This window comes from Rhinolophus sinicus, linkage group LG05 (assembly GCF_036562045.2).
Source record: "Rhinolophus sinicus isolate RSC01 linkage group LG05, ASM3656204v1, whole genome shotgun sequence".
Taxonomy (NCBI): Eukaryota; Metazoa; Chordata; class Mammalia; order Chiroptera; family Rhinolophidae; genus Rhinolophus; species Rhinolophus sinicus.
In genome coordinates, this window is record NC_133755.1 from 148,890,648 (window position 1) to 148,918,644 (window position 27,997).

Consider the following 27,997-nt stretch of genomic DNA (forward strand, 5'->3'; position numbering starts at 1 on the left):
AAAACCAAAAGTGATGTTGAGGGAGGAGATAACAGAGTGTTAGCGAAGAGAGAGGAAGTAGTGTATTGGATTACATTTACTTTTCTAAGGATTTATTTCCATAACTCTTGCATGACTTCACAGAGAAGTTTTCTTACATGAAGTAACACATCTGATAAAATAAAGGTTATATACCTAATGAAATAAGGTTTTCAGGTGCTAGAGCTTAGCTTTCCCAGGAAAATACTTTTCATTTCTTATGAAAAGAGCTTAGCAGGGAGGGAGGGAGGGAGGGAGGGAGGGAGGGAGGAAGGGGGGGAGGGAGGGAAGGAGGGAGGGAGGGAGGGAGGAAGGGGGAGAGAGAGCGAGAGAGAGAGACAGAGAGAGAGACAGAGAGAGAGAGACAGAGAGAGAAACAGAGACAGAGAGAGAGACAGAGAGAGAGAGAATTTTTTTCCTGGGCTGTTGCGTCTGCAGATAGAAGTGGGAAAGTGTAAAGTTTGCAATTAACTTGATTAACTTTGGGACAGAAGACATCTCCCACTTCTGTATGTATCACATAATGTATTCCAGACAGCTGTTTTCTCTGCCTATTTTGGCCAGTGATTTGCTCTCGTCTGCTTTTACTATTCCATAATTTGCTGAAATTATTTGTTGATTGGTGACTCCCATCCCTCTCATTTTATTTGATGTTGTAGACTAGTCTTTCTTTGTTTTTCGATATATTTACTTCAGTAGATTCTAAAAGTATGGAAAACAAAGATGAATGTGTTAGCCTGTTCATCTTGAACCTGAAGTATGAAATTATTGCTAAATCACTTATAAACTATAATCTTTAAATAAATATTATATAAATTTATATGAGATAACAACAATGCTTTATCAGAGAAGACTGATCTGCAGTTTTGAGATTGAAATGAAACAAGAGGAAAGAGGTAGCAATTTATGGAGAAACAAATCTTGAGTATGTAACTTGAATAATTTTCCAGTTTAACAAAAAACTATGTAGACAGTAACATCAATAATTAATATATACATAAAGCTTTACATTTTTCAATCCATTATTCCATTTTCTATTTGAACACTAAGCATGGAAATCTCTAGTAGACAAAATGCTAGCAACGCTACAGAACATAAGTCTTTTGGGACATGAAACTTCACTCAACCTTTCATTATGATGATGCTAATCTACTCTTATTTATATCACATACTTTGCATTATAAAGTGGTAATTTAGTGGTTGCAGTATTATTTTTATTGATGATAAAGAGAAAGCCATATTGGTGACAGCTTTTGGTCTTAATAACTTGGATGAGCTCTGTAGTTGATGAGTCCCTTATGAGAAGAATCTGTTTCAACAGCATTCATTAGCTTTGCACAGCTAACATCGGGATGGTATACAGATCAACATGCCCATCAGATTCTGCTTATGTCTCTGACTATGAAGCAGGAAAGCAAATATCTGGTTTCAGCGTTTTAATGCAATAGCTATCGGAACTTCTAGGAGCTACTTAAAATCCCTGAGCTTCAGGATTTTTATATGAAATATTAGGATGACAGTAACAGCCTGTCTGTTTCTCAGAATGAATGAGAGGCTTAAATATTTTAACGAACATGGAACACTCTTATTTTTGGTAATCCTATCTTCACTCCCTCCCCTCAGCATTTGGATTGTATTTATTCTCCTCTCTGTGTTTTCCCTTACCCCTCTTCTTGCATTTGTAGATATTTTTGCATGGTAACAACCTGAACAGTCTACACCAACTAATTCACCCCGAGATCCTACCCTCTGAGTTTGGAGGAATGCTGCCCCCTTATGACATGGGAACATGGGCAAGAACACTGCTAGACCATGAGTATGATGATGACAGTGAATATAACGTGGACTCCTACAGCATGCCAGTGAAAGAAGTAGAAAAGGAACTCTCCCCCAAGTCCATGAAGAGGTATGTTGGTGGGTAGCTTGGAAGTGGGCGGGGCCAGGTTCAAGGCATCCCAAGTTTAACTCCAGGTTTTATATTTTTCTGAAGTAGATACTTGGTGGGGATTTTAAAGCCTTTCCTGCATCCCCAATTGTATATCTAGGTATTTTGACTCTAAGTCATTAAAGGTAATCTCAACTTGGTGTTGTTCCAAATTCACAGGCAGTCTAGCAGGGCCGTTAGAAGTCACCAAATCCAGTGGTTTCTCAAGCTGTACTTCAGGGTTCTGGTGTAGTGCCTCAGGCAAAGCAGGTGACGTGGAGACAGTGCCCATCTCCACTGCAATAAAAATGACTCTCCTCCTATCTGAGCAATTTATTAGACTTCTGTGTAAGATTTCCTTTAAAGAAAGGGATACATACAGTGTGTGTGTGCACATGTACATACACACACACACTTCAAACACTAACATTCAAAGCTTATGTTCTCTTTATGGTATCTCTGCCAAGTTTCTGTTTAATGATTTAGCCATTCCTGCGGCAAAACATTCTATTTCCCTACACCTTTAATCTTTATAAAGTTCACTGTTGAGTCAGAGTCTGACTCCCTGCTTTGGTTCTCATGGTATTTTTATACCTGATTTCTTTCAATCAACGCATATTTAATCATTGCCCTGTAATGGACACTTTCCTAGGTGTTTTGGATCCAATGTGGATAAAATGTACATCCAGCCATTATCTAGTGATGTTGGAGGGCAGGGTAGTGGCCAGACATGCACAGATGCGTAATTGCCTCAGATTTTGCATTCTGTAGCAAACTGGAAGACGTCTTATTCCAAGGTTTCCCCAGGACATACCAGCTCAGGGTTCATTTGGATAATGTAACAAATATTATTTATCAGTTCATTTCCCATCACAGAAATGTAAAAACCACAGCTCCTGCAAATCTGTCCTCACCTAGCTCAGGAAGGACCCTGGAGCATCTCATATGCCATCCTAAACACTGTCTTGCATCCCTCTCTGATGAAAGCCTTGTGGTCCTTTTGTCATTGCTCTGTCCCAGGCAGTGGCACTCCAGTCCTTAAAATTAGCCTCCTTTTTTGTTGCTGCTGCTGCTACTACTGTTGGTGTGTATGTGATGTTTTCCTCTTCCCAGACTGCTCTACTATTCCTTGGAGAGAATGAAAAGGCCAGTGACATCTCCAGCTTTAATTTCTCCACTAATCATCAAGCTTATATGCGAACCAAGTTCAGGCTTCTCAACTCCCTTCTCTTAAAACAAGGCTTCTTAATTTGAGTTCTGTGTTCTCTAACGAAAGAGGTTTATGGATGGACTCTTTTTAAGTGCTTAAAGTTGTATTCAAAATTGCGTGTGTGTGTGTGTGTGTGTGTGTGTGTGTGTGTGTGTGTATAGAGAAGGTGCCAAAAATATGTATACACTTTTTAATAAAGGGAAAAGCTGTATTAAAATTATGCTGATAGTAACCACTTTGAGCACCTCTTGTAATTGCAGAAATCAAACTTGACTTGTATTCATCTTTTGTTATCAGTATATATTATTACAATTTTAATACAGTTTTTTTCCTTTCTTAAAATGTGTATATATATTTTTTGGCACCTTCTGAATGTGTGTGTGTGTGTATGTGTGTGTGTGTGTAGTGCATTTTCTGGAGAGAAGGCATATATTTCATTAAATTCTCAAAAAAGTTTTCTAAAACAAAATTGGTTAAAAACTATTGCCTCAAAACAAGTTCCTTCTAATACAAATAATAATTCTAATGATGATAGTTGTTATAATCTACTATTAGGTTGGTGCAAAAGTAATTGCAGTTTTTGCAATTTTTTTTTTTAAAATTAGAGTTTATTGAGATGACAATTATTGGTCAAGTTACATAGATTTCAGGTATAAAATTCTGTAATACATCATCTATATCTCACACCATGTGTTCGACACCCAGAGTCTGTTCTCCTTCCATCACCATATAATTGACCCCGTTTACCCTCTCCTGGAATCCCCCTTCCCTCTTACCCTCTGGTAACCACTAAACTATTGTCTGTATCTATGAGTTTTTGTTTCTTCATTTGTTTGTCTTGATCTTTTGTTGTTTTGTTTTATATGTCACACATCAGTGAAATCATATGGTTCTCTACTTTTTCTGTCTGACTTATTTTGCTTAGCATTATAATCTCAAGATTCTTCCATGTTGTCTCAAATGGTACTATTTTATCTTTTCTTCTGGCTGAATAGTATTCCTTTGTGTATATACACCACAACTTCTTTATCCATTCATTGGAGGACACTTTGGTTGTTTCCATGTCTTGGCCACTGTAAAGAAAGCTGCAATGAACATTGGAGCACTTATTTCTTTATGGATAAATGTTTTCAAATGTTTTTGGTAGATATCCAGGAGACGGATTGCTGGATCATATGGTAATTCTACCATGTTTCCCAGAAAATAAGACCTAGCCGGACAGTCAGCTCTAATGTGTCTTATGGAGCAAAAATTAATATAAAACCTGGTCTTCTTTTACTATAATATAAGACTGGGTCTATAATATAATATAATATAATATAATGTAATGTAATATAATATAATACAATATAATATACTTAATATAAGACTGGGTCTTATATTAATTTTTTCTCCAAAAGACACATTAGAACTGATAGTCTGGCTAGGTCTTATTTTCGGGGAAACACGGTACTCTTAATTTTTTGAGGAACCTCCACACTGCCTTCCATAGCAGCTGCACCAATCTGCATTCCCACCAACAGTGTATGAGGGTTCCTTTTTCTCCACAGCCTCTCCAACACTTGTTACTATTTGTCTTGTTGATGATAGCCATTCTAACTGGCCTGAGGTGATATCTCATTGTGGTTTTTATTTGCCTTTCTCTGATGATTAGTGATAAGCATTTTTTCATGTCTATTTGCCATTTGTATGTCCTCTTTGGAGAAATGTCTCTTCAGGTCCTCCACCCATTTTTTAATGGGATTGTTTTGTTGTTGTTGTTGTTGTTGTTACATTGTATGAATTCCTTATATATTTTAAACATGGACAGATAATTTTTGACAAAGAAGCTATAGACATACAATGGCAAAAAGACAGCCTCTTCAATAAATGGTGCTGGGATAATTGGAAAGCCACTTGCAAAAGAATGAAACTAGACTTCTATCTGTCACCATGTACCAAAGTTAATTCAAAATGGATCAAAGACTTAAGCATATGACATGAAACAATAAACTGCATAGAAGAAAACATACGTACTAAACTTATGGATCTTGGGTTCAAAGAACATTTGATGCATTTGACTCCAAAGGCAAGGGAAGTAAAAGCTAAAATAAATGAATGGGACCATACATATCAAACTTAAAAGCTTGTGCACAGCAAAAGAAACCATCGACAAAATAAAGAGGCAACCAACTGAATGGGAGATTTTTGCAATTGTTTTTAATGTTTTAAACTGCAATCACTTTTGCACCAACCTAATATTTACTGTATACTTCCTATGAGTTAGGCCCTTACTACAAAGTGTCTTTTTTGGTAACGTTAATTTATTTAATCATCACAGCAACCCTGTTCAACAGATATTTCCAAAGTCATATTATCTTAGTGTGGTGAAAACAGGGTTCTGATCAGGCATAAGGTATAGAGGCTTCCATGTAGTTGACATAAACATTGTCTACCCCCCCCCCCCCACCATGACAGCATAACAGAGTGTCCTCACTCTAGAGCTGAGCTGTGTACGGATTTGGAGACAGCTGTCATAGGTGTTCCCTAGTCTTTTCCTTGGCCAACTAACAATGCTCATTTCCTTCAGCCGCTCCTTCTGTGCCTTGTTAACTAACATGGTCCCCTCCTCTGAGCACACTTCTCTCCATTTACTCTACGACCTTGGCAGCACCCCATCACCTGCATTCTGCTCACCTGCGCTACCTCCCAAACTTCCTACCTGCTGTCTTTGCCTCCTATCCTGCTCCCCTACCCTCCATTTACTATCCACGTAGCAATCGAAAATGTATTTTTTTAAATGTAAATCAGATCAGTTCACTTCTCTGCTTTAAAATTTTAAATGATTGCTGATTATACAATATAAAATCAACTACATCTCATGGGTTAGTGTGCTACATGATCTGATTCTGCCTTCCCCTCTTCTCTAAGTCTATTTACCTTTCCTCTCGTCCCCTACCTTTCAGACACAACATCCTCCTTTATTCTCCTGCAGCCTCTCCAGCTTGTTTCCATCTAAGGGTCTTTCATGTCACCACTGGCTGGAATGCTCTTTTCCTACATTGTCCAATGGCTTGCCCTAGTCAAAGGCCATCTCCTCAAGAGGATCTTTGGGTCTTTCTAAGTCACCAGGTCTTAATCAGGTCTACGTCCTCCTCATTCTAGTCACCCCCTAGCAATCATTTCCTTTATTCTCTTCTAGCATGTGTCAGTCTGTGAAGTGACTGATTTTGTTTAATTTTACACCGCCTCCCCTCACTCCCAAACCCCCAATGTAAGCTTCAGGGAGACTTTAGTGCCTTTGTTTGTCTTGTTCTCTTCTGACTCCCCAGTACCTGGAATAGGGCCTGGCAAAAAGAAGGGCGTAGTCGGTACAAGCTGAATACATAAAGGCATCCTCTGCTGTTGGTGGCCCCTTTTAAGTGCCATTTTTAGAACTGGATAGGTGATCGCTAATGTTATTGCTACTCACATTGAAGTTCCAGAATCCTGCCTTTTCTGTGCAGACTTCATTGGCTGTCTTTCACTGTTGTTATTGTTGTCACTGTCATTCAGGCAGCCAAAGCACATTGCTGCCTCATGTTGTGAGCTCCCTAAAACTAGCAAGGCTCTTTATTTTTAGATCCATGTCCTCAGAATGCTCTATTTCTATGGTTAGTTTTCTCCTCCAGAACATTATTTTAATTGATTAACTCCATCTTGTTAGATTTGGCTCAGTCTATCTACCTTTTGAAGTCTTTCTGGATCCTGATTTTCTTTTTCAATTCTTTAGGCCACTTTGTCTCCTGCAGACTTGGCTCACAACATATTGACCTCCCCAACCCTGAGTTTCTTGCTGCTGATGTGGGCTAATTAGAATTTCAGACATCCCCCTTTGTTTGATGTAGGCTTTGTACCATATACAGCTCTTATTGTTCTATTTGACAACTTCTGAAAAAATGAGATTAAGCAAGTTGTTTCACTTGGTTCTCATCTTGTCTCTGTCAGGGAGTGGCAGTTCCCCATCAAGGATGGGAGAAAATTGTTTCTAGGTTCCACTCTGCCCTCCTCTCCTTTATGTGCTTTTCCAGTTTTATGTCATCCTTAGATTGAGGGAGAAAAACAAATCATTTCTTCACCAAGGAGTTGTAGATAATTCTTCCTTTAGGTGAGTTTAACTAGATGTGTAGGGAGAAAACTTTGTGTAAATTTGTGGAGGGATAGTACAGTGAATAAAAATATACAAAATTCTGTAGATTGTGGGTGCCTTAAACTGGGGGAATGTCTTCCATCTGACGTGTGTAGTTCCTAGGATAGTGCGTGGCACACAACAGTCATAGTGAGTCACAATACTAACACCATTTTGGTAATATGACCTCCATTTTTATTGAATACTATTCAATATCTGTTGCTACTACATGCCAAACCCTATCAAATGCTTTGTATATATTGAATCCTTTGCTTCTCTAAACAACTAATAAGGTAGTGGTATCCCCATCTTATTAATGAGGAGACCCAATACAAAGAAGGTAACTTCCACATGTCACATAACTACGAAGTAGCAATGCTAATCTTTGAACACAGACAATAGAATTATTTTAACTGCCTACCATTTTCTATCTGCCAGAACTTGTGCTGGGATTTATGCATGCATTATTTGATCCTCAGTACATCTGTATGATGTAGGTGTTATGGTCCCCATTTTACAGATAGGGGAACAAAATCTTAGGGAGTTAAAATAGCCTTCACAGAGCTATTAAATAGCAGAACTGGAATTGGAATCCATTTCTGTCCAAACTCTATCCTCTTAAACACTAAGGTATAGCACAACATTGTAGATGCATAATAAGAGAATAAATGATACCTGGATAATTAAATTTAAGTGATTGGTTTTCATGAAAAAAGTAAGTTATTTGTGCAAGACATTCGAGGCCATGTGGAGACGGCTCATATGTACTATGACTTAATGATGGACAGTTCCTTCTGTTGCAGCTGAAACAGACCAATTTATTAACAGTCATGATCCTGCACGAATAACCTTGTTGTTTTGTGCAAGAGAACAATAAAACAAATTTAAAATGACTAAAATAACAATTAAACACCAAACATTTCTTAGTCATCTTAATCAGAAATTGTTTCTGCCTGGCTTGTTTTATCAAGGAGTTGTTCTACCTATGGAGCCAATGTTCATCATCCAGCAATCCAACAATTCTTGTATCTGTAGTGCATGCCAACAGCAAACTAGAAACCTAATCCCAAGTTGAATAGCCCACTGTGATTTAAAATATTTCGTTGAAGTCACCATATTAGATGCGTGATGTGTGTTTTAATAGAACACTATGGCAAATGCTTACATTGTGTACTTTGCATGGTCTGAAGAGCTTTTGTGTATACTCATTGAATATTATTAGGATAGACCTCAACATTTATACAATCGATTTAACTTTATGAGAATTTAAAAATACACTTTCTGTTAAGAATTTCTTTCTCCATAGTATAATTGCTGTATCTTCATTAGTCTTCATTTTGAACACTTAATACAGAATTATCCCTGGATAGAAGTTAGGACATTAAGATCCTACTGTGTAACAGACTCTGATATACGTTGTGTTTGCAGTAAGGAGAAAAACTGATAAGGTCCTTGCTCATGGAGTTTACAGCCTAATGGGTACCAGTTATCAAGTTAACATTTTAGTGCAGGGCAGTAAATGGACCTCTGTATGTTTTAGCATGGATTTATCTTGGGAAACCAATTTTTTAGTTGAGTCTGAGAAAACTGATGTTAAAAGTCTAATTACTAAGTGTTTTGTGCAGTTGTTCACTGTGTTAAAATGTATTTTATTCATGTACTTTTTCTAAATAAATTATTATAGCTTCCCTCTCTCCCTCCCTCTTTTGTGTGCGCACACACACACTCACACACATTCAACTTTTGTCAATCTCCTCTTTGATATCGGCATCTGATACCTGTTACTGAGATAAAATAGTGAAAATGACTTAGGAAATAAAATCTCCCTGTTTTAGTATTCTCACCTTCCTTTCATTCCCTCTTTAGAAAGGAATTTAAGTTTATTTAAATGGACTCAATTTATCAATTAATCCTGTAATTATTTTTGCTTTGATAATTAGTTCCGTTGCTGTTCTTTTTCATTAGCATATGCAGTTGTAGTTTAGCTTATAGTCTTTCTGTTTGAAAGTTAATGAGGTCTGCTAAGAGGCACAGCAATAGCCAATTGGCTGGAATGCAGCAGCAGGGGAAAAATTCATTACCAAGGAGAATTTTAAAAGGGCAGCTGCTTCCTTAATGCCATAGCTATTAAGATGGCAGCTTCCTGCCACAACAGCAGCATGTTTCATTAACTTTCCTCCTCCCCCGTTTTATGTTGTTTCCGAATATGTAATTCCCACCTGCTATCGAAGGCATGTGCAAAGGGTTTTCAAATTATTTGCTTTTCTAGTCATAAAGTGCTGCTGCCTAAGGAAGAGGGCTTTTAAGTTTTTAATTAAAATTTTTTTTTCCAATTAGTTGACATTTAATATTATATTAGTTTCAGGTGTACAGCATAGCAGTTAGACATTTATATAACTTACAAATTGACCCCCCCAGAAGTCTTGCACCCACCTGACACCAAGTGTAAATATTTATTACAATATTATTAACTATACTCTCTAAGCTGTTCTTTACATCCCTGTGACTATTTTGTAACTGCCAATTTGCAATTCTTAATCCCTTTAATTTTTTCACCTCAGGTTTTTAACTTTTTTAAAGTCTTAAAACATTTTACGAAATTTTCAAGAGTTAAGATTGATTTTATGCTAATGTTCTAGTGGGAAATTGAACAAAACTCACATTCAAATTTTGACGTTTTTTCCTAGTGTGATTATAAAAAAAAGAAAAGATCATTAAAAATGTATATTTACGTTAAATTTGTTTCATAGAGCCCTTTAAGATAAGAATCAAAGCTCCTATCATTTCTGTTTCATGTCTCAACAATAATTTCACTGCAATAATTCCCCATTTGAAGATGTTCTATTGGAATTCTTCTGTCCTATACTAGAATTTCTCAATTTCAAAGAAAAGATTCTTGCTTGATTGGGAAGAGGAGATCTTAAGCCTACTATTTTGCATGCAGAATCCTTTGCTGTTCATTATTCCATTTAGAGGCCAGAGGGGATTGTTTCCTCTGATGAAAAACACCTACAGTAAGTGTGTCTCTCTCTGAATGTGCAGCATTCTCAGTTCATAAATTCCTTGATGTAGGGGGAGATAATTCACTTCAATGCACGAAGTAATAATGGAGAAAAGACAGAAATGAATGTGATCATTTGTTAATAACTCACTGGCATTGCTTTTATCATTTTCAGATCTCAATCAGTAGTGGATCCTACAGTACTGAAACGCATGGATAAAAATGAGGAAGAAAACATGCAACCTTTGCTGTCTCTGGACTGATAACTTCTCTACACTCCCCATGGATTAGAAATGGAAGGTACTTGTTTTCAGCAACAGGGACTGCACTGTGGAAGAATTCCCAGCTGGAAACATTTATTCTTGTTAATGTCGCATAACATATAATAAGGCATCGGGCTTTCCCATTTGCCTGAACCATGGGTTCCCTGGTTCAGTTAAAAAAAAAAAAAGTCAATAATTTATTCTGTAAGTGCCAAGTCCTTTGTAAATACAATGTAATCTTTATGTCAAGTTTGTAAATTTTGTTAATAACTAAAATTGGGAAAGTTTGGCTCATGAGTTCATGCCAGTGATATGAACTATAACAAAACCCAGAAAAGACACATAAACAATCAAAGATAATTAAATGTCGCCCTGTTTCCTATGAAGCCATATTTCAGCTCTCGTAGTGATTGTTTCATTGTTTTTCTCTGAAACTCTGTCATATTCAAATATACTTTTAATGGGCACAGGGAACTAGGGAATTCTAGGAAATTATTATGATAAATGTGTCTCCTGTAATTTTCATTTCACAGAAAATGTGTTCTAGTGACTATCACTGGCCTTGCATTTTGGAGACAAGGAATGACAAATGATCTGGTAAACTGAACACTTGAACTCTTCTTTGTTGTTTAATTCCTGGAGACTTGTGAAAGATGTTTCCCAAATTAAGGTGTAGAATTCTGAAAGAGAGTAGATTTTTTTAAAACTGCTGTCTTCGCAATGTATCTTTTATTCAAGATGCCATTGAATCCCTGTCTGATGTAATTTAAGAACATTTCCCTCGCAAAACTTTGACCAAGAGAAAGAGAACTCAGACTGAATAGCGTTCTGACAGCTAATTTTGAATATAAAAGTTGCTGCATTCAGATAAGGGGCTAATTTCTGATTATTGTGCACTGGTTGAAGAAACATATTCACACACATATATATTTTTACTGAGCACTAATAAATCTTTGATGTGACAGGCTAATATAATAAATCATACATATTCAATGCTCTTAGAGATGTTACAGATTATTACATGAGATGCCAACTCTGGAAAACTACTTACACGAAAGTTAATGAAAGTGAGGTACAGTGAAACAGACTTTTAGTGAAGTTATTCAAGATAATTCTAACTTAATTTGTAATGCCATCTGAATCTATACCATTTTAGTGAAATACATTTTTACCTCAAAGAAATAACAGGTCTCAACATAGTGTAAGCAGAGTCAGGTCACCAAGAGTCGTAATACAGTTTTTCTAAAATTCAAGTTAATTATCCTAATGATCCAATAACTACATTTTCTTTACAGAAAAGATTGAAAGAACATATTGCATCCAGGTGATGTAATGAAAGCATCTGAGGGCATCTAAGACAGCATATTATAGTTTAAATACAGATTTAGAATGCTCATGTTATTGAAAGTTTTTATTTCATAAAAATTCTGCAGTTATAGCACATTTTAAAAATCTTACTTTAAATTTCAAATTCCAGTGTGAAAATGCAAAAATTTTACCCCTTTTTCAGAGTGGTAATTTTTGAGATTGAGAATTTATCATGCAAATATTCTTTTGAAAGAGAAATATCTCAAGGAATTCTTAGAAACCAACAGAAATAAAGGCGTATAGCCGCCTTTACATACTTTCTGGCTAAAAGCTTACATTTTTTCAGTAATAATTCTACAGCCAAAAATCTTAAAATCAAGATCAGTACACCAATTTGCAATATCGCCAATGGACCGTCTAATATTTGTAAAAATACATAAATAATATAAATGAAAAAATACCTTAAGAATGCCAACCTCCAGTCAAGTGAGAAAGAATAAGGACTGTCAGGTATTCTGTTCTACCTATAAATATTATACGGTAGAGATGGGAATGAATTGGGGATAAAAAGCCACAGCAACTCTTATCTTTGTAATAACCCTGATCATTTTTGTTCTTACCTTTTTGCCTACCTGACATACATTTCACAGCCTTGGACTTTATAGATTATATAAGCAAGTGTTAGGCAATATGATGCATTGGAATAAAACACAAAGGAAGTAAGTACAGATGGGCAGTGAATTTTTCATTCTCACTAATTTCTCTTGGAATGCACCATTTATTGCCAGTTTTCAGAATTCTACCAGCTTCAGATGTCAACCAGCATAGCCAGCTTCTTTCTGCTGTCATAAGACTGATGTCATGTATAAAAATAACTATGAAGGCATATTTTTATGTGTATACCTATCTAATTATAAGTATCATTCACACTATCTCCCTGCCCCACATTTGGAAACTGCGTCAGCATGGTGGCTCGTCTGCTTTTCTTCAAATGAGCAGTTGAAAATTGGCTGGATTGTGTAAACTATTTTGAAGTGAACGAACAAATTACAACAACGTTGCCTTTTAAAATTGCTCTATCTAGTTCAGTCTGAGTAAACTCATCTTCCAGGAGTGTTTTTGAAGCTGCTTAGTCAAGGGATATTTGGTTAACACTATAAATTTTCCACTTGGAATCAGCTAACTAGCATTATTTAGGAGTTTTTTCACCCTCATGTGATTTTCTGTGTCTTGTAGCTGTCTGTTGTTACATAACTTTGCAAATAAGCATATTTTAATTTAATTTAGACTCCCACTCACACACACACACACAAACACAAAATTGTTTGCCCTAATGAATTTGCTTCTCAATTTTGAGAGCTATACGTTGGTTTTTTAGTTGTCTTCTTACTGAAAATATGTAGACATCAAAAAATTATCACATTTGATTTGGAATAGTCCAGTAGTTCATTTACGTCTCTCACCCCATGTGATCTACCTTCTATCCTTGTATCTTTTCTTCTTTCCATTGTTTTAGGGATTCTGCTGCCAAAGCTGCTTTAAAAATAAATAACTTCTCTTATGTTGTCAGTGATATTTGCACACATTTTTGACTGATATTTTAAAAGGAAGAGATTATCACAAAATATTCTTTAACAACTATGAAGAGTGCCTTCTTAAAAATGGAATAAAGCAATGGTACTAGATTATGGATTCTATTTGTACTCTCTTCTGAAAAGTAAATACATACATCTATACTCTAAGGGTGGACTATAGATATCATTTGAATAAGTATATTTGAGACCTTGCTGTGAGCATTCCCATACAGTTTTAAGTTTTTGTTGTGTAAATTCAATAGAGTAATTCGAACACGTTATTGACAAACTTGGCACTATGCTCAAATAATATACAAATATTAAATAGAGTTTGCAAGCAAGTTTTTGAAGTGGGCATGCATGATTTCTTTCATTTCAATAATAGTTTGCATAAGTGTAGGCAGAGACATTCCTGAAGTCTTTTCATATAAAATGCTTGCTTACAGTACTGAATGTTCATACATTCAGAAGCAGGAAAGCCAAACAGTTAGGTTCTTTTTAATACTGCTAACTAGGTCACATTGTTAAATTAAACATTTGAAGTGCCTGTAATACTCCTGAGGGGACCAGAGGTCCCTCTAATGCATGAAGAAAATGGAAAGTTGTTTTAGACATTGGGGAACATATTTATCACTCTTCACAAAAAGAAGTCCTTAGACCCAAGGCAGTGTGACATCATGAACAGACTTTCTTTCCTAAAAACAACCTAAAGGTTCATGGACATGTCTATAGTCCTTTAGAGAAGTTGTTATATCAAGAAAAACCTGCTGAGAGGCTATACTCTGTTGTTTTATCTAAATATCTAATGGGTCTGGTTAGTTAATAATTTATCTCTTTTGCTTCTTATTTTGTGTGTACTAATACTACTTCAAAAATTGCCAACAGCCATGAGGACATTTCAGAATGATTTTCAACACACAAAATAAAATGAGTTGAGCTCTGGCATGGTATTTGAAATTTCAGATATGGTATTTAGACTTTTTACATCAATAAGCTAATAGGCATATACTCCATTTTATATGTGCCAAATAGGTATATAGCTTAAAAAACAGTGATGCATTTTAAACTTATGAGGCCATTAGATCTCAAAAGAATCAACAGGCAATGTAAAATATATTGGGACAAAAGTAGACTATTGGCTAAATATTCAGAATGTGTATCTATCTTCAGTAGTGAAAAGGACTTGTTTTTTGTTTTAATTGCTGCTTTGCAGTATGCTGTTGGAACTATTTAGCACGGCTTACTATTTTAAAAAAGGTAAAAATACAAAAGGAGGCTTAGCCTTGAAACATTATATCATCATCTTAATGGCTTAGATAATATAATTATTTTTCATTAATTTAAGTTTTTATTTTGTAGACATCCATAGGTTAATCCTGTGAAGGTTATTCTGAGCTGAGTGTAAGAATTTATTCTCCTGAACAGTAGGAAAAAAATATAAAATAGCAATTCTGTGGATTGAAAGACCCAAGCTGTGATAATTTTTCAAAGAAGGAAGAGTGTAAATGATACTGTTGAAATAAAATAAAAAAGATAGAAACCAAATAAGTATAGGACTTAAATAAAATAATTGCACTTTTATAGTTCATAGTGGACATTGTTACAATTTAGAAGGTGTTTGGTCGGTATCAATGCAAATATGTTTGTCCTTAATGATAACAATGCAGATATTCTGTCAAAATCATTTCTCGTAGTGAATGAGAGGGACCTAGATGAATAGCAAAGTACATTTTAATAAAACTTTTAAGACTGAACCAATCCTCAACTATTTTGAAAAATTGCAATGACCTATATATATATAATGGGTTTGCAAATAAGAGACATTAAAAGCATTGTCCTGTTTCCAATCCACTTTTTCAGTTTTGATATTTGTTCCAAAGATAAATAAAACTCCAAAAAAATAGCTTTTGTTTTCAAATATTACAGAAAAAATAAGATGTCTAAGAATTCTACAAGTCCTTGATAAGGATACTAACCATACTATTTGGCTCAAATATCTCTGACTTTTTGAGGAACATACTTATTCCAACACAATATCATAAATGGTATAATATAATTTTTGAATAAATACTCATTACTGTTACAAGAAAGCATTAATTTTGCATGTGGTAAATACTGAATTTGGGAGTACTAGATATGTTGCATCTGTGAAATGAAGATTTCCAAAATGTCATCTAAAAATGGACAAAATAGCTTTGTTATGAGAGAAATTGTAGTTAGATATTTAGATGAGGATTCGTGAAATTTTCTGATATTTGAGTGTTTGGGGCTTAAAGGGGAAAGCACATAATTCATTTCATCAAAATTATATTTTCAGTATTCTAAACTTCTTGACAAGCTTTCAAAGATAGTTTGAATTAAGAAGTAAATTAATTTTTAAGTTACATATAGCAATGGAAATAATTAGTAAATACAATAAAATTTTCACATTTTTTATAAAGTCATTGGATTAGACAAGTGACTAAATTCAGAAATTTGAATTGCAAAAACCATTGATTTAAATAAATCCTATTAAAAATAATTCCAGTCCAAAATATTAAGTAAAATAAAAATATTCAGCCTGATTTGAAAATAATGCTTGCTCAATAAATATTAATTTTTGTCATCTGCGAGTTTCTACCATTTATGTTACCTGTGGATGAAAGATCATCTAATGAGGGAAAAGAGACATTTACCTAGAACTCTCTATGATAGACTTTACTTTCTTTGGCTCAAACACGGATGATTTTCCTATACCCAGCTTTTGAGGTTATCAAGTCATTATTGCCACCTCTTCCTAAAGCGATGTCAGGATTAGCCCAAGTTTCTAGCAGTGACTGCAGACACATCCTGAGTGGGAATAAACCCAGGGCAACCAGAGAATGCATGAAAAGCCATAAATAGGGTCTCCACTTCTTTCACTACAAAGTGTGTTAAAATATATTATTAATTATAAATACAGAAAACTATTTCAAAATGCCAAGGGTTTCTGATATCAAAAGTTAAATACTTGTCCAATGACAGGAGGCCGTGGGGACATGATGGTCAAGGTTCTGATGTGTAGCCTGTTTTCACAAGCAACATCAAAAATCTTTCTCTCTGAGTATCACTTCTCTCTAAGAATAAAAATAAATATGCCCTTTTTTCCTAACTGAAACCATAAAAGTATCAGTTAGACAGAGACTATAAACATTTTGTTGCCTTTTAAGAAAAAAACGTTGATTTTATATATATATATATATATATATATATATATATATATATATATATATATATATACCTTTATATTTCACTCAGTTGAATAGTACTGAAATATTTGCATGCTGATTTATAAATTCTTACCTAAAAATTTAAAAATATGTGATAGGATTTTAATGCTAGAAAGTATGTTCTTTGTATCTGGGATTCATGGTGAAAACTGGTCATATCCTTTCATTTGAATTCATATATCTAAACATTTTTACTTGGATATCTAATGGACATCTCACATTTAACATTTACAAAACCAAACTTCTCTTCCTCCACCCTGAACCTGCCTCCCCTTTAGCCTTCCCATCTCACTGTCAGCTCCAACTTTCCAATGTCTAGGTCTTAAATTGTGGCATCATCTCTTTCTCTCCAAGCTTTCTCTCCAGATCATATCCAATCAACTAGCTCATACTGTTGGTTCCCTCCCCCACTCTCTCTCTCTCTCTCTCTCTCTCTCCCCCTCCCTCCCTCCCCACAAACGCGAGCAGGCACACAAACACACTCACGCACACACACAGTGCCAAAAAAGTATACATATTTTAAGAAAGGAAAAAACTATTAAAATGGTAATACTCTATATATACCGATAACAAAAGGTAAATACAAGTCACATTTGACTCCTGCAATTACGAGAGATACTCAAAGTAGTTACCATCAGCGTCCAGACACTTCTGATTATGCTTGAGCAACGTTGACCATCTCTTAAAATGTGTATACTTTTTTTTGGCACCCCGGTATCTATCTATCTATCTATCTATCTATCTATCTATCTATCTATCTATCTATCTATCTATCTATCTATTTATCTATCTATCTATAGTTATAGATCTATAGTTATAGATCTATAGTTATATAGATATATCCACACTCTGACCATAATAATCTGAAAACTATTCTCATTCTTCTGGCCCTTGGCCCCTAGAGTCAAGTTACAACACATTAGCAAGAGTGACTTCAGATCATTTTATTGTCAAAACTTGCTGCAAGAGTACCAACCAAAGTTCTTCTAATAGAGTATGAGAAGGGCTGGTATGAAGTTAGCAAACACCAGTACAGCAGAATAACATATTTTCTGAATAGGTTGGCATTTTTGCTTGCACATTATAAAAGTAATTATTCAATACTTTAATGCATTTCAAGTCCTACACATTATGCCCTTTCACCCTGATCTTGATTCTTCTTAGATCATCTCTTAAGAATGTTTTCTATACTCTTTAATTTCTTGTCAAACTGTCATCTTTGTTCCCAGAACTTGCCAAGCATTCCTCACCTCAGAACTTTTGCTCTTCTGTTCTTTCTGCCTCTTTCCCCCAGATATCAACATGACTTATTTCTTCATCTCCTTCAGATGTTTGCTCAAATGTTACCTCTTAAAACTCTCGAGGTTTCCCAATTTAAAATTTCATGTCTCTGTTTTTTCATATTTTCCTTTTCTGCTCTATTTCTTCTCCATAGCTTTCCTTTTATCACCTTCCAATATACTATATAGCTTATTTATTTTATTTATTTAAAATTTTCCCCTAATAGAATATGAACTCCGCACAGGCAGGAATTATGACTGTTTTGGTTACTACTGTGTTATTGGTGCCCTGGGCAGTTCCTGGAATTTAGTAGCAAATCCAAAAAGATTGCATAGAGATCTTAATTTTTCAACGAGAGTATTTATTTCTTAATAAGAAACATCTTTTTGTTATTCATCATCAATAGGAGAATTTTTCTCTCTTATGATGATGGAATCATGAACCAAGAATTATATCCCCCTCTCCGAAGTTTTCTGTCAGTACTTGAGCTTTATCTTCGGAATTATTCTAACATCATTGGACCCTATATCACACAAATGACTTTCACTTATTCTTGAAGAAACAGCAAGATACCTCAGATGAAAAGTCATTTTGAGCTTGAAACTATAATAAATTGTTTTTCAATGAAAAAAAATTCCTAGTCAATTCCAATTTAAAATATTGAAGGAAGTTAAAAGACCATTATTTCTCCAACATCGGAAGCCAGATTAAGAGAAAATGCCTATCTGGTTACTTTTACTAGAAAGGAGAAGGAAAAGAAGAGGGGAAGAATTTATGATCATACTTCCTCTAAAACAATTATAAGATAAATAAGGAAGTTTTTCGGTGTTTCTAAGATCTCCCCATGATGTACAAATCTATACATTATGACCATTTAGTCTATGAACTCACTTAACAGAAGTCTTATATCAATTAGGTTTTATATTTGATATCTTTACCTGTTTTTTATTTTGAAAATTTATAGTTGCATCACCATATGACAGCATTGCTCATGCTCATGTATCTTAACTGGCTTTCCAACTTTCTCATTCTTCTCCATATTTTAATTGCAGCTACCATTTTCCGAACCTTATAATCATATTTGTTATCCTCAAATATCCTTATGCTTTTATTTCCTACTATTTGGACTGACTTCTCCATTACTTTAGTAACCGAATATCTTAGATATTGGTTCTTGATGTGATGCGTTTCTGATTTTTATCCTTTGCAGTTTATCTTTTAATTTTTACCAAACCTATGTTATTCCCTTTTATCCACTACACTGTGGTGCCTTTCTCTACATTGTAATAATTCAAGCCTTCAGTTTTATAATCTCCTATCAGGCCTTCTATTATGAAGACCCTAAAAAGAAAGGATTGGCAGATGGTATTGTAGAAGGAACTATAACTTAAAGAATAAGGACAGATGTTTGAAAATGTTTCCAGAAGACAACCAGTCTTTTAGTGGCTTTGAAATAGGTACTATGTAAAATATTGGTAATCAGTATAGACCATGTTTCTTGTCAATTACATCAATATATGGCAATGAGGATTAATGAATAATTTGGAAAATCTATAGAGAAAAAACTAAATTGCTCTTGCTCAGGAAAAAAGTCAGAATTTTCTTATGTTTCTTACCATTTAATCTTTGACTGTCTATACAGTGGAAGCCATTTGCCGCTGTGCCATCCTTTTTTGCCAGTCTTCAAGCATGTGTTTAGCACCCCTTCCAAAATAAAGTGTTCAAGCTCAAGTATACACAATACAAGGAAGATACTGTAGTTTATGTTCTCTTCTACTAAGTTTTGTTTCTTTTCAGAATTTATTTTTATGATTGATTCCTAGTAATACCATTCTTGGTAAATTTTCTTAATTATCTCCTCATTTTTAATGGATATAGTAATTTTACAGATCACTGTTATGTTCTTAAAACCATAGTATGAATGCTTCAGTTAATGTCTAGATTATTTCATGTCTTTTTTTGATTTCTGAGAATGAATGGAGTTCTGTTAAATAAAATGGCACTAAATGAAATTTCAGATTCAGAAATGTGAATGTGCACATATGCCCTTTAAATTTTTTAACATAAGCCAAATTTAGAAAACATGTCAAAGAGCTATTAATAAATTTATCATTAAAATATGGAGACATACGAAATTGATGTTAGTATTTGGAAGTACAAAATGCTTTTAAATGTATGGCCATATTGCACTGTTATTTTGAATTTATTGTTGATTCAGTTAAATGTATTTGATAAAATTGGTATATGCCCCAAATTATTAGAAAGTTGCTTCTTGACTTCTAGAATGATAGAATGGAGATGGAAGTTATAAAGTCTTCCCTTGAAGTAGTGGAGTGGTTTGGATGATGTTTTCAGTTTATCTCATTTTTAACATTGACAAATATTTATTGAGCACTTACTCTGCCCCACACACTTTTCTATGTTCCAGGGTTATTGTAATAAACAAAACAAAGCTCCTGCCCTTCTGAAAGTCACATTTTAGAGGAGAAGGCATACAAAAAGCATGCAAACAATTATATATTGTTTTAAGTGAGAACAATATATTTAAGTGAGAATGAAGTCTTTACTAGTTTAATTTGTGTGACCTCTGGTACTGTTTCCTCATCTGTGAAATGGAGCAATAATTGTATCTATAATATGAGCTAGATATTGATAATCGGACCCCTTTATTTTCATGGGAAAATGCAATATAATCTCATAACAATACTGTTTTGGAGATGGCTGTTAGGGTTCTTTGGTCCTTTCCTTTCTGCTCAGCCCTGGAGGTGGTTACTAGGGCTTTAACTGCTCAGGGGAAATGCATCTCATAATCTGCCTTTCAGGGTCATCCAGAGGTGCCAGTTCCTGCCCAATTTTGTCCCTTTTAAGGTAAATTCTGTACTGCTTTAATTCATTGTAACTGAAAAATAAACATTGATTTTCATCGGAAAATACAAAAAAAGGACCAAAGATAAGCAAATTCTGATAAAGTGCACAATTTAAACTTGTCATTTAATCTGTTATTTCGCTTATCCATAGAGACAACAACAAACCAGGTTTTCCTCGATAGGTTTGGGTATATTTTATGTACCACAGTTAAGGGAGTTCTGATCATTGTGGTTCCAGAGGTGCCAATTTAGGTAGTATTAAAAGGATTACTTCCTGTTAGTATGTGAATTTAATAAGCTTTGTTTTTTTAGAAAGTGGTCATATTATAAAGAACCTTGAGAAGCTCATCTTGGGAAAGTCTCAAAATATTGGCAGAGTAGAGGACACCATGAATATTAATTATAACTCCTCTAGGAGGAGCCATGAGTAAATAAATATTTGTTTTTTATGAAATAAAGAAAAAAACAGGAAGCAACTCCATCTAAAGGAAACAGGCAGCTTCCTTAGTTCTTTTTTTTCTTTTTCTTTTTCTATTTTATTGGGGAACAGTGTTTTTCCAGGAACCATTAGCTCCAAGTCAAGTAGTTGCTTTTTGTTTTGTATTTCAATCTAGTTATGGAGGGCACAGCTCACTGGCCCATGTTGGAATCGCACTGCTGACTTTGGTGTTATGAACACTGCACTCTAACCAACTGAGCCAACCAGCCGCCCCAGCTTCCTTGTTTCTAGTCATACAGACAATCACTAAAGGAGAATATCTGTTAGGGCAGACTGTATGCCATGCTAATTAAAGAACAGAAAATCGAGTCTAATTTCACATACTGACTTTAACAAAAGAATATTTCAGATCATCAACAATTCATTATATTTGTGAAGAACAATACCAGATAATCTATTATGATCGTAATAAAGTATCTTGTTTCTGGTTGTAGGAAAATATAGACACCCTTCAGATTGCCTAGTTTTGAATTATTTGTTCGTGAAGTTTTTATAAATTTATTTTCCTTGTTTATTATATACTGAAAATTTTAGCCAGTATCTAGAAAAAAGTTGTGGTTTTTACACAATATATTTACTAACAGGTATTTGAAAGCATTTTTCTAGTAGCAAAGGACTTTCAACCCTATTTTGCCACAGTTGCTCTTTTGTCATTTAAAGATGGCTTAACAAAATTTACTCAAGAATAGTAAAACAAACTATAGATATAATTTAAGAGTTTCAAAAACTAGAAATGTCTAAGCGTATTTTTAACTTGGAATAATTATGAGGATATTTGTTAATTATTCAACATATTAGTTTAAAGAAATTGACAAAAAGATAATTATTAACACCTAAGTAAAAAAACCTAAAGAAGTTTTTTATCCCTCAGGCATGGCCCCCTCACCGTAACCAAAAACTACCTCTCGTTTTGCTTTCCTTGAGAATAATAGATGCTACTTGTAGAAAATTGTTTAGAGATTAAGTAATCTAAATTGCTTATTTTATTACTGTATAAATGGAGACCTATAAAGTTTGTCTTGCTAGAAGTCACACAACTAATTAAGAAAAATGCTTGTAGTGGGACCAAGTCTCAACCAGTCTGGAGATATTGTTGTTGCTTTGAATAACTTCTCCCTTGCTCTCCAACCCTTTTAAACTCTGTTCTGCCTGCCTATGATCCCATTTCATTTTCTCCATTTCTCTCCATGCCATTTACTGTGTTTGGAATTCTCCACCAGTATCATATTAGGTAAACATCTGCCAACACAAAGAGGCAATACTCAGGGATATTCAAATTAGAAACAGATTGTACATATCTGCTATTCCCAGCCTTTTAGGATCTTAGCAATCAATAGATGTGGGTGAGCCCAGTCATGGAGAAAGATGAAACTTTTTCAGGCCTATGTCTAAGTGAAATGGTTGTCACTCATTGAAGTTGGCTTGCTTGTGTTGAGAAACATGTGTTCCTTGATTTTAAGAAAATATGATGGGGTGCAGCTCAATACAGCTACTCAACTTAGCTCTTGACTATCTTCTCTACGTTTGTCAACGATTTAAGGCAAGTAGAAGGCCAGGATGTTGGAGACTTTTGTTATCATGTGGCTGCCAAACAGTCATGCGGTATATAGGAGGGCTGTGGTACCGTTTGGGAGAGAGCTTCCCAGCATTTTCCCTGCTATATTATCTATGATGTGCTTTTCTCATAGAATATACTATAGGAATTTAATGGACTGGAATCTTTAAAAGACTGTATTTTCTCAAATCTTAAAAAAAATTGGAGAGAAGTGTGGATCTTAACTGGTTAATCTAAGCATACAAAAGTATTTAATTCAGTTCATAAGAAGAGAATAAAAAGACTGCATCAAATTTTACCTGAGGTTATCTCAGCATTTGTGTTGTTGAGTTTGGAAAAGGTGGCTTTGCAGTTATTTGGCTACTCTCATTATACATGACTTCTTTTTCATGACTTTTAAATTAATGTGTGAAAACACTGCATTAGAACCATACTGAGAATATAAATGTTACAGCGAATCATACTCTCTTAAAATAGCACATTAAAAAACATAGTATTTATGACACTGTTGTATTCTAAGTTGAGAGTAATCTATTTTAAATATTATTTCTCTTTGGTAAAATAAATTATGATTAAAAACAGCATAGCTCTATATATCATACCTTATACTATGATAAATTTCAAATGCATTACAAATTGTCAAATAAAAATCAGGAAGCCGTAGATGTGTCAGTAGAAAGCATGAAAGAATGCCTTGATAATCTTGGAGTAGAGGCCTTTTATCCCTATAATTCAAACTCCAAAAAGAAAAAAAAGGATACATTTGACTAACTAAAATTCAAAGAACTTCTGCATGGAAAATAATTATAAGCAGAGTCAAAAGCAAATGACAAACTAGGAAAAATTTTTAACTCATGTCATAGACTTAGAACCAAGTTCTCTAATATGTTAAAAGGTTTCTAGGAAGTGACAGGAAAAGGAAAAAAAACAATAGAAAAATGGCAGATGATATAAACAGATGGTTTTCACAAAAGAAAATATAGTGTCTCTAAAAATATGAAAAGATGCTATCCCATACTCCAAATGAGAGAAGTAGAAATTCATTTGAATTGCGGAGTGTGTTGGTAATGCACTCTCTCTCTCCAAGGCTGTGGGGAAATAAGCTCTCCTTTATATTGGTCTTAGGATATATGAAAATTTGGCAATATCTATCAAAACTGAAATAAAGAAGTGGACTTTGACCTAGCCACTCCACTTTGGGGAATTTATCCTTCAAACATAGTCTCTCACATGAGAAATATTTCATAGGATATATTCAAATATATTTCTAAGGATAGTCATAGGATAATTGCAAAAACAAAAAATTGGAAACAAATGTTAAAAAACATGACATATTCATGGAAAAGATACTATACAGATTTGACATAATCTGCTAAAATAAACCATGATACCATTCAAATCTAAAAAAATAAGAGAACACTTTATGTATTAAAATAAAAAGATTTCTAAGACATGTTCAGAAAGAACAGCAAACTATAAAATAGTGTACAGAATATGTCATGTTTAATGTAAAAAAGTGAGGAGGGGAATAAAAAATATTCATATGAACTTGTATATTAAGGAAATACAGAAAAATATACAGGGATTAATGACATTGATTGTTTATTGGGGGAATTGGAAATTGGGCGGATTGAGACAAGGGTGGGAAGGAAATTTTCACTTTCCACCTTTCCACGTTTTTTAAATCTTTGATCTTTGTGAATGTGTTATTTATTGAAAAATCAAATAAAAAATCTTGAAAACTTTTTATTGTCTTAAACCATTTTGACATTGCTAATAGTGAAAAAGTTTGTAGTATATATACAGAATAACAGGAGTACGCATGTATCCACCACTAAGCCTAAGACATAAAGGATTTAAAGTCATTACCAGTAGTTTTAAATCCTCTTTCATGTCTCTACTTATGCCCTCTGATTTCTGCTTAAAGGTAACTATCCAAAACTATGTTGATTATTAATTTTATTTTCTCTATAGCTTTACCACTTATGTGTATATTTCTTAAAAATACAGCTTTGCAAAGAGTTCACGTAAGATTGTTCATTTCTTCTTTGAATGTTTGGTAGAACTCAGTTAAAATTATCTGGACTGGTATTTTCCTTATGTAAATATTTAAACTCTAACTTCATAACCTCAATGATCTGAGGACTATCACAATTTTCAGTTTCTAGTTGAATCAGTTTTGTATTTCTTTTTCTAGGAATTTAACCATTTTCAATGATGTTTTCAAATTTATTTGCCTACATTTTGTTATAATCTCCACTTTTAAAAATACGTATGCTACATTTATATTCATCTTCCCTTTCTACTCCTCATTATTAATATATATCTTTTTATTAGAATTGCCATAGTGAAACAAGATCAGCAAAAAATCCTACTTCCATGGCTGTCATCAATATTTGATAGCCTTCCTTGGATTCTCACACTTGTGTTTATTATCTGAGGATTTCTTTTATTTTCTTGCCAGTTTAGCATTAGTTTTGTTTTGTTGTTGTTTTTGTTAATATAGCATTTCTACATGTTTTGTAGAGGGAAGTATTGTCAGAGTTTTTATATATCAATAGTACAAGAAGTCTTTTAAATTTATTGCCAATATAGGAACTTTCAACTCAAACAGAAAAAAGCATCGGAATCATAAGTCTAATTTAGTTTTTAGGGAATGTATATTTTAGGAACTTTGCTATTCCCTTTGTGATGTGTTTTTTATCACCAACACTTTGACATATGCCTCAATGCAATGTGTTTCAATATAGTAAATTAAAAGAAAAAAAAGAAAATCTTTTGGGTGTAGGAAACTAAATACCTACTGATTTAAGAATAAATGTTCTAGACATAATTGATGCACATTAAGGGATTTTATATTGGTTGAAATAGACAGTGAGTTTTCTTGGAATCACAATTGCTTGGTCATTTATTTTTCTCTTGCAGTTAATTTATATATTGGTCTAAGCAAAAAGCTCTCAGATTTCACTTGCCGCCTATAATACTCTTCTATAATACTAGGCAGATTTTCCTAAGGTCATGGATACACAGAGTGTTCAACAAGGAGGCTGTCATTTCTTCCTGGGTTCCTTTGCTTTAAATAATCAGGTAGCAGAAATGAAATCCTTGTAGGATTAAAGGAGGCAATGTTATGGTAACCAAATTACTCAAATGGGATTCTTTCGTGTGTGTGTGTGTGTGTGTGTGTGTGTGTGTGTGTGTGTTTAGAACCTCCAGGTTGTCTCTATAACAGTTTCTTAACACAGTTATTTTATACCTTTTAGAATGGGTGGTCTAGAATCAGGGACAGTCTCTTACAAGATTTATCATTTGTGGACCAACACAAAACCTATCACAAGTTACTTAGACCCTAAGGTGACTTTTAGATTCTTAAATAGCTCTCTACTATTATCTGGATACAAAGGTCCAAATGAGTAGTAATAATGTAGGTAGATTAAAACATCTCATATGCATTTAAAAATCAGGGACAAATGGAAATCACCATGTAAACCACAATACTCTAGATTGGTGATTAGCACCATAGCCTCTCAGGTCAGACTCTTGAGTTTAAGTCCTTTGTATTAGTTTGCTAATGCTACCTTAACAAAATACCACAGATTGGGTGGCTTAAAGAACAGAAATTTATATTCTTACCATTCTGGAAGCTAGAAGTCCAAGATTAAACTGTTGGCATGTTTGGTTTCCCTTGAGGCCTCTCTCCTTGACTTGCAGATGGCTGCCTTCTTGCTCTGCCTTCACAGGATCCTTTCTCTGTGCTCCCATAGTGGTTTATAGTGTTCATGTGTTCTCTTTTCTTGTTGATCTTCTGTCTGGTTGTTCCATTCATTATTGAAAATGGAAGATTGATGTCTCCAACTATTATTGTTGAATTACCTATTTCTTCCTCCATTGTCAGTTTTTATCTCATGCATTTTGGAACTCTACTCATATATATCCATTTACTGATTATAAACCTATATATATATAAAGGTTTATAGTCAGTATGTCTTATTGATGGATTTTTATCATTATAAACTTATATTAGTGTAAAGGAGAACATCTATAACAGGAAGTCATAAATTTGGTGCCACTTTTGTTCCAAATGCCTTCATCTTTTATTTTTATATTGATAGTAGCCCCTTCCCAGGTTTTGGAACCCCATTTGAAGAAAGAGAAAACTACTACAATGCTTTTGACCAACGTCTTATAGACCATCCATTCCTATATGCTCTTACCGCTAAGCAACTCATGCTCCGTCAGTGGAGGATGCCGCGGACCAAGGGCAAATGGGGAGCTGGAAAATAGCAGCAGTGTCATGAAACTGAACTAGAAGCCAGAGAAGACCAAGGCTTTTCAGTTTGAGATGAGTGTTATTAAGCAAGATTGAAAATAATGACCAAGAAAAGTCTCAAAATATTGATGAATGTTGAAATGTTCACTATCAATATTGTCGCTAAAGACCCTGAATTATATTACTTTACCTTACTTATTTAATATATACCTTATCCTACTTTTTAAATGTTCTTAATAAACATGGAAGAAGAGAGAATCTATTATGTGCCAAGTACTTTTTATCTTACAAAAGGTATTTTTAACTCATATGTCACTTTGATGAAAGTAAAGATTTTGTGAAGATGATTTCAGAGTAATAAGTGGAAGAAGCAGGATTTTAAAATATGGTTATCTTATACTAAAGTTATTTTTACTACAACTTTCTGCTCTTTAAAGATATCTTGACATTACTAGAAATTATTTAATGATGACATTCTGCTTTTGAAAGAATCCTAATAAGTAGAAATTTTGTAACATAATGTGTGTTATAATGTGCAGCAAATTAGGCATGTCATATCTAACATACATTGTACAATCAAAACAATCAGATTAATTGATTAACTGCTATTGAAATTGATATGTTATTTTATAGTAATAAAAACCCCTCTCTGTTATGTTTATTTAGTGCAATGTGATTTTCACCATTGACACATTTGCAACATGTTTCAATAAAAAGAAGATCTAAGACATACAGATCCATCTTATAAAACAATGCTATCTGCATATGTTACATATTTTTAATTCAATATAGTGACTGATGTGTCTGGTAAAGAAATGAGTTTGTTTAAGAT

At 34.1% G+C, this 27,997-nt stretch overlaps 1 protein-coding gene across 3 annotated transcripts in view; it reads left to right on the forward strand.

The window, feature by feature from the left end:
- CLVS2 (clavesin 2) overlaps nucleotides 1–27,997 on the forward strand; it is a 92,353-nt gene that overhangs the window by 49,091 nt on the left and 15,265 nt on the right. For 2 of the 3 annotated variants that reach the window (XM_019740970.2, XM_019740972.2), the window contains exons 5-6: nucleotides 1,704–1,924; nucleotides 10,476–27,918. In XM_019740970.2, the coding sequence (XP_019596529.1) occupies nucleotides 1,704–1,924; nucleotides 10,476–10,563 (309 nt within the window). In that variant the 3' untranslated portion in view covers nucleotides 10,564–27,918. Of the gene's footprint in view, nucleotides 1–1,703; nucleotides 1,925–10,475; nucleotides 27,919–27,997 lie in introns of those variants that run through there. The other variant, XM_019740973.2, reaches the window with a different exon arrangement.